The 8,100-nt window shown below is 37.6% G+C and overlaps 1 protein-coding gene across 1 annotated transcript in view; it reads left to right on the forward strand.

Annotated features, from left to right (window-relative positions):
- The first annotated feature begins 2,658 nt into the window (after positions 1–2,658).
- Positions 2,659–8,100, forward strand: part of RALGAPA1 (Ral GTPase activating protein catalytic alpha subunit 1) — a 131,625-nt gene continuing 126,183 nt past the window's right edge. Inside the window, exon 1 of the mRNA XM_026849293.1 lies at positions 2,659–2,719. Within this exon, the coding sequence (XP_026705094.1) occupies positions 2,659–2,719 (61 nt within the window). The remainder of the gene's footprint in view (positions 2,720–8,100) is intronic.

An 8,100-nucleotide genomic window follows, 5' to 3' on the forward strand; every position in this document is an offset into this window, starting at 1 on the left:
CCTCGCCTCGGCACGGCACGGCGGCTGGAGGGAGGGCCTCGCGGGGTCGTCGTCGTCGGGTCTGCAGCTGGGGGCCGGGGGCCGCTGGACCCGGCGGGCGCAGCGCGGGAGGCTTCGCTCCCTGCTGCTGTACTGAGACACATACGCTTCCACTGCGTTTGAAGGTGGAGTTCTTTTGGCAACTGTGGATGGAGACGAAAAGGTGGTGTGCCTCCCCCGTGGATTATTCTCTAGAGCTACATAAATGCTGATAAATCGGTACGCTTGAATAGAAGTGCCTGGTGAGCGCTAATGATGCCTGTGGCTCCCTAATCCATTTCCCCCTAAATGCTTACAGTAACGACTTATGTTTCTGTATATTTTCAAGGTAAGAGCTACCTACAACAGTTAAGTGCTCACACTGTAGATGTAGAGGAGCATTCATACAGCTAGTCTGAAAACACTTGGTTTGCCAGTTGGTCGAGGAGGGAACATAATATCCACTTAAGCAGTACTGCTGCGGTTCCATGTGAACCAGTCGTTTACCTTGCCCAGTGAATTAGAAATTGTGATTATATGGAATAACTGCCTAATGAAAAAACAATGGAAAAAACCCTGAGTTAACCGTTCCACAATACCTGTTAGTGGCATGTGTTTGTAAAAATCGAAGTCATTGTCATCAAGCTGTTCCTGAAAAAAGAATTTTGCTCTGGAGCATTGTTCGGGCATGTAAATTCTGTAAATACATGTGTTGCTTCTGACAGTTTATCAACACATGAGCCGGGCTGGATCAAGGGCAACTGCATTCCGTATTTAGCACCGAGTACTGAATGGATTATTTTGGGTTCTGCCCACAGTCGGGGGGTATTAAGGTACCTTGGCCTGCAAAGTTGGATTCTTTCCTTTCAAAGGAAAATGGTTATTGGTGTTTGAAGGATCAGATGTTCCCATATGGTAGTATCTGCTGCTGCATGACTTCTTTTCTGCAGCATAATAATTATTCAACATTTTGAAATTAAGAATAGTTGGGTTGCTATCTATCCAAGACACTTCAGTGGTCAGATATATCCTGTTGCCTCATTGAGAATGTTACCACTCTTCTTAACTAGCTGTACTGAGCCAGTTGTGGCTTGCTGTGTGTTGATTTATATTTATTTTTAGCTACTTCATCAGTTGAAATTTAAGAGGAAAGAGCTTATAAAGAAATTAAGTACTTCTCTGAATGTAGGTTTCCTGGCTAAAGTATGTTGAATATTTCTAGTTTTGCTTTAGTCTGCAAAACTGTCTGTGTGATTTTTTTTTTTTTTTTTTTTTTTTTTTTTTTATCTGATCTGTTCTGGATTTGAGATTTCTGTTGCTTGTCTTCTATTTACAAGATTTTCCTTCAGCTTTGTTAATACTTGGATGCATTCTGTAAGATGCAAGCCATGAGCTGTGTGTCAAGCAGATGTTCTTATCTGAGGTTTCTGCTTACTAGCTGTAGGACAGACTAAATCTGCTGGGGCATGTTTTCATGTGATGGCCGTTCCCCTTTTCCCCTTTTCCCCCTGCACATGCATATATCTCAGTACAGCTTCTACATACCCTTTCTCCAAGTTGGGGAGAATACAGTGTGTGGCAGGGTAAGTAGGGAAAGGTGTAACAGTACTGTTCAGCTTGTCTGTCTTGGATGCATATATAAAATTCTGTCATGATGCAGATAATCTTAGATGCATGAGGTACAAAACCAAAGTCCTCTTTTGGGGCAGGGAGAGTAGGATATTCCTCTGAGTATTCCTACTGTAGTGCAATAAAACTATATAGCATATTACTTGAAATCTGTCTTCTGCTGTCATCACCTGCTTGCCTTACTCCTTAAACTTCTCTGCTCCCAGAGCTTAAGCTATATGCCCTTTCTTCTTCAGTTGTTTCTTTGACTAGTCTGCAGGACCAGGTTAAAAAAATAAGCTGCCCGCATAAGATAGACTGTGGTGGCTACGCATGCAGACCTCATCCTGCAGCTTGAGCAGCATAGTGCTGCATTTTCCTGTGTGTTTTTTTTTCTTCAGTGACAGCTCCCCTAGTATAACAATGGGCATGTTTCCATGTGCTCAGGGGAGCCAAGCTAGCTATTGCCAACAGACTATCTAAGGGGAGAAGGGAGGAAATCTCAGTTCAGCTCTGTTCAGCATCTTTATGAATGAAAAATTATTTGTCTGGTTTATTGCTCTTAGTCCCTGCATGTTGAAGACTGGAGGACTCTCCAGAAGCGAGTTTTCTGCTGTTTCACATCCAGGAGAAGGAGAGAATTTTCTTCTGTTGTTAAAATCTTTTCAATAGGCCTGCAAGGTGTATTGGACCAGAGTTAATTTTTTTGCTGTATATTTTAGTCTTTGGTTCAGCAACAATGAACTGAAACATGGCCCTGGATTCATGGTTAAGACGTGAGGGGAGGAAGGGGAGTACTAGTTTGTTTTCCTGTTATTTTATCAAGGCATCCAAAGCAGCAGTTCTCCAGTAAACTAAAATAATAGAGTAGTCATGAAAAGAAGTAGAGTGCTTGTGAATTACAGGCCGCTGGTTGTATCTTAACCAAAGAGGAGAAATCTAAAAAACCTTATTAGGGTAAAAGATTGACAGTTGGATCATGCAAGGCCATAGTGCAAGTCAGGCATTTAAAAATATTTAAGGTATTATAACATGGTTGTTAGTAAAGACCAGAAGAGACTGAACAATTTCAAAGAACCTAATGTGAAGCTAAGTGAGTAGATAGCTCAAAGGCTATTTATTTTTAACAAACTAAAAGTAGTATACTTTAGATGGAATAATTTAAATGCCTTTTACAAGATAACTTAGAATGCAGTAAGTTGTATCATTTCAGGAAAAAGTATCTTGTCATTGGTGACAACTCAGTATAATTTAGTAAAAAATGCAAATTAGTCTGACTGAAAAAGGAATATAGAAAATTTTGTGTCTTCATAAAACAGTGTTGTAACATTACACCAAATATTGCAGCTTTAGTAGTCTGCTATAGACAGAGTATAGAAGATAGAGAGAGATGGGCATGAGTCATATGAGAGTAAGACTTCAATGTGAAAAGACATTGAAAGCTTTGGAATCCCTTTCTGTAGTGACAGATAGGGAAGAATACATAAACCTATATGAAAAAGATGAGGAAATAAAATCTATTAAGACCTACCAAATTTGAAGTTACAGTAAAAGATTTTTGGCTTGGGAAGCTCCTGAGTGTTAGACTAAATATCAGGTATAAGCATACCAGGGAAATGCATTTGTTTGTGTATGTGTTTTTATCTGCTGAAGCACTTTTGTAGATAACTGCTCTTTGCCACTTCACTCCAATGTCCTGTCCCTGGCTGGTTCTCTGCTCTGTTTCGGTATCTCTATTCAGGCTTTTTTGTAATTCAGGAACCAAGCAAAATTCAGTGAAACTCAGGTGACTAATTCAGAATTGATTAAATTATTTGCTAAAGTAAATATAATATGTGACCAATTTATGCTTATCACGGGCAACAGGGTTTTTTTAATAGAGGTTAAAACCTTTAGTAGACCGCCAAGTAGTAACAAATATTGTTAAGAAATGCTAAGAAAAATTGGAAAGAGATTGAGGCCTCATATTGTGGGACATAGCAGTCTGTGAATGAAGGTAATTTTCATTGTTTTACTGCTGCAGAATTTTTCTTGAAACAGCTGGAACTATCTGCTTTAAGAGATTTGATACTTTTGAGGTGTATTAGTTTCTTTCTATAGGGAAGTGTTCACACCCCCCTCCCCCCCTTTTATTTTCTTCTTCTTAGTTCTTGGAAGTATCTTTAAGTTCATACAGTTTCCTAATGCTGTCTTGATCGCTATGTGACTTTTTATCAAACTATTCTGTCTAGTTTCTAGAAGCTGGAAAGGCTATTAACAGTTCTCTTTACTGTGATCTACTTGTGGTCTGTATGGCAGTGGCTCAGTCTTGTCAGAAGCGAGGACCTGCTATAAGGAAGGCTGCCAGCTGCAGTTAGTGCAGGTGTGATCACTGAGACTTTTCTAGCAGATGAAAGTGGAGGCACATAGTGAATCTTATGGAATTAGGTATTGCCGGCAGAACGAAGCCTGTGATTTTCCAGAAAAAATACATAATTTTATCAGTCCCCAGTGAATTAGCAGCTAATTACAATTTTTAGGGTCATTAAGAGGAAATAATGTGGAAATAAAATTGTGTTGTTCTTATAATCAGTGTTGCACTCTTTAATCAGATTTCAACATTAAACTAAAATTCTGTGGGTTTAAAGTGGTAGTTCATAAGAGTTTATTCAAATAATCCTTCAAGCATCAAATCATGCTTGTTGCCGCTACCTGTTGAATTTGTAGTTTCAGTCAGAATTTGTAAATATATGTATTTTTAAAAAAAGCTAAAACTCCTAAGTACTTAATGATTTCTGTGTAATCTTACTATGTGCAGGCAAGTCGATTAAATATACTTGGTTTAAGATTTACTTTTAGGGATGAATTCTTAAAGATAATTTTTTTCTTTTTTTTACCTTCTTGATTTTCTTGTAGAGTAGGAGTTACAGGCCTGTAATCTGTTAATCCAGGGGGGGGAAAAAAAAAGTATATTCTCATTAATGATTTTATTTGTGTCTGATATCTTAAAAATACACTGCTTTTATTTCTGGAACCATGGGGAGAATGCTTGTAAAAATGTAACGCTAAGAGAATAGAGCATCTGAAGTGTGGTGTGGGCTTTTTATTATTTTGGTTTGCTGTTTGTGGTGGTTGGTTAGTGCTCAACATCTCATGTAAGTGGTCTCTGAAAGGGCAAAGTCAAGCTATACTGGACAGAGTGAAATAAGGTTCACTGGACATCCATTCTCATATATTGTTTAATATTAAACAATATACTTAAATGGAGATTGCATTTGTCTAAAGGGATTTTAATTTAAGAAATCTATTTGATTGGCAGTCAGCCCTAATGCTTCAGCTGGATGGCATTTATTGGTGTTGCACATCATCAACATCGCTCATTATAATATCACTTACATACTATAATGAAAAATGTTTTATGGTCGTTAAAGTGAGAGGCGAATGAGAAGCTACAGCAAAACCAGCTGCCTGGAATTTTCTTTGGAGCTAACTGTTCCAGAAGTTTCTGTGGATGTGCAAAGCAGTATTATTTTTGACAAGAGTTGTAGATTTTTTTTTATTTTTTTTTTCCCCTAGTAATTCTAACTGCAGAGGACATGTCACTGTTGTACAGCCAAATCCATGAATTACGTTGAGTGCAGTTTAAGAAGTTACACTTGATGTTCTGTCAGTCTGGACTTAACCTTGAACCCATTCTTTTCTGTTTTGGCCACGAAAAAAGAGGGAAGAGTTGCTTTGTTTTCGGATTTTGGCTCGTGTTACACTCGATTTGCCGAGAGCAGCAGTGGCCGGTGCTGCTGGCTTGCAAGGGTGAGGGCTGGAGACTGATCAAAGCCCCAGGCCAGACAAAGGAACAGCTCAGAGTGCTTGGATGCGAAGGAAAGGTCTCTGTGGGTTTAGCTTGTGGCAGTTCGGAATGAAAATAAGTACATTACTACGGAAGAGTTTGAAGTTGTTTAAATAAAAGCTTAAGTTGTGGAACATGTGTGAGTTGTTATGGAAATGTTTCTTAAAAGTTTACTAGCAATACTCTTCCGGAGTCTGCAGGCAACTTGAAAGATTTAGCTTGGAGAGCTGTCAAGCTGCCTCTGCTCATTCCTATGAACACTGGTGTTGACATTTGTAACAGTTTGTGTGCAAATGATGTTCATCGGTGCTGTTAACCTGCTTATTCATTCATAATTTTTTCTTCTTGTATGTTTGTATCTAAAAGATGACGGTGATGTGATCAGACTGGTCTGATGCAAAATAGAAGTCCGTTAAAAGATTCATTGAAGTGTGTTCCTTTTTCAGTACCAGAAACCTCAAGAATATTTTCTTTGACAAGATTACCTTTTTCAAAATAAATTAATTGGTTTTGCTAAGTAGCTGTTAGTGATGTGAAAAAGTAAGGACTAATGTGAAGCCCTTGTTCAGTAGCTCTGCATTTGTGGCTCACTATTTGAAACGTGGTTTGTTATCAGGTCTCTTTCACTTTGACAGTCTGATAACTATACCAGAGCCACCAGATAGTTCTGGAGGTTTTCCACTTCACCTTTCTAAACGACATCGACATGCTCTTCTATTCGAGAGGCTGTCCATATGTAACAGAATCTCTCTACTGTTTTGCGGTAAAGCAGCTGTTAAATTTTTCAGCTTGGAGAATTAAGAAAGAATAAGTTCTGTTGGCCATTTTGATTGTATGTTAACTGAAATTGAGGATACTTAGAAACATCTTGCTTTCTAATGGCACCAGTTTGTTATGAGAATTGATACTGAACACTTCAGGCTATAGCGGGCCTCTGCTTCACAGAAATAGAACTAGAAGTCTGGCTGTCTTCCAGGTCATTGTTTGCTGCAGTTGTCACTGGTATTTTATTTTTGGATAAGGATGAGGGAAAGTGACTTAAAAAAAGCCAGTAAGTCTCAGAATGAGACAGGATAGTGTTTTCATTATACTATGTGCTGTAACAATGTTATGCATAAGCATACTATTAAGTTCAGAATTGCTTAAAATCAAATGTAAAATTAACCACAGATTGATCTGTAATGATGTAGATTGTTCTGATAAATGCATGGTAAATTTCCGTGATGCTTTTTGTGGACTGGTGAATGTTCTCTTCAGGAATGTTAATATGTATCTAAGATCTGGGGGGTTGGGGGTGTTGTTTTAGTTTTAAGTATTTTGATTGTTTACATTGGAAGTTTGGTCCTATGCAGAAAGTACAAGTTTACCTGTTTTATAATATTTTGATTTCACACAACAGGCAGTCATCTAAATAATATAGAAACATTTCCCTTGCTAACTCAACTCCTTTTAAAAATATGTAATGGGTGTTGTGGATTAATTTAGAATAATTTCTAGGGTAATATGTAGAAAACAAACTAAACAGGGAAGGTGAATTGTGTGTAGGTTAAAGACCCCTGAGGTCCTCTACCTACTGAGGACTAGGTGATTGTATGTATAAACTTGTAAGCTTTGCAGAATCTGGCTCAGGTGATCCCCTACGTTTAAATATACACTAAAAATCTGTGTTACTTTTCCTGGTTGATGTTTTACTTCTGACAGTCATTTTATTTAAGTCTCTGGAGTGCCAATCTGTGTTGTAATTCTAAATATGATACGCTATTCAAATAATGTAATTCTTCTAACATGTAATATTAAAGGGTTATATTTTTATTGAAATACTTTTGTGGATGTAAATTATTTGTGATTAAAAAAGGGTGTCCTTATAATTGAACCATAACAAACGCATTGGAGCAAACTCAGGCAGAGTTCTGTGGCAGAATAAATTTTCTGCAAGAAAATCTTAACCTGGAATATTCCCTTCCTAAAGTGATCACTGTAGACACTTACGTTTTGGGTATCTTACTGAGATACTTGAAAAGAATGTAACCTTTCAGAAAGTTTTGAACAATTAACCTTCAAAAGAGTTGGCCATTTGAAAATAAGTTCCTAAGAAAAGAGTTGGTCACTTGATAATACAGAAGAGTTAATTCTTAAAAGTACAGTCACATGTAAGCATAGAAGTTGGTAGGAGAGATGGAGAGTTTTTTGGTTTGCTTGTTTGTTGGTGGTTTTTTTTTTTTTTCCTTTGGTCATTCTTTGCTACAGCTCCAGTATATAAGATGGGGAATAGTAGAACTTCCAAATTTCAGTGGGTTTAGTGGAACTATGAATTCCAGTTGATCTGGTCCATAAATGCTGTTGTAATGAGGGTTATATAAATAGCTTAGATAACTAGTCTTCCATTTTTAGTTCGGTTCTCTGTTTCATGCATCAAAATAGAATAGAAATCCACAGGCTGAAGACAACTTCTGAAACTTAAACCAAAAAAGGTAACTTAACTTCTTAAGTTACCTAGAAAAAACTAAGTTCTTAACAACCTAGAAAACTAAAGCTACTTCTAGAAGTTTTATGGGAGGAAGAAAAGGACAGAGAAGCTGTATGATGTGTCTGTGCTTTAATGTAACTTTCTCCTTAAAAAAAAAAAAACCCCAAACCAACAACACCCA

Source organism: Athene cunicularia (assembly GCF_003259725.1).
Source record: "Athene cunicularia isolate RWA chromosome 5 unlocalized genomic scaffold, athCun1 chr5_part1, whole genome shotgun sequence".
Lineage (NCBI taxonomy): Eukaryota > Metazoa > Chordata > Aves > Strigiformes > Strigidae > Athene > Athene cunicularia.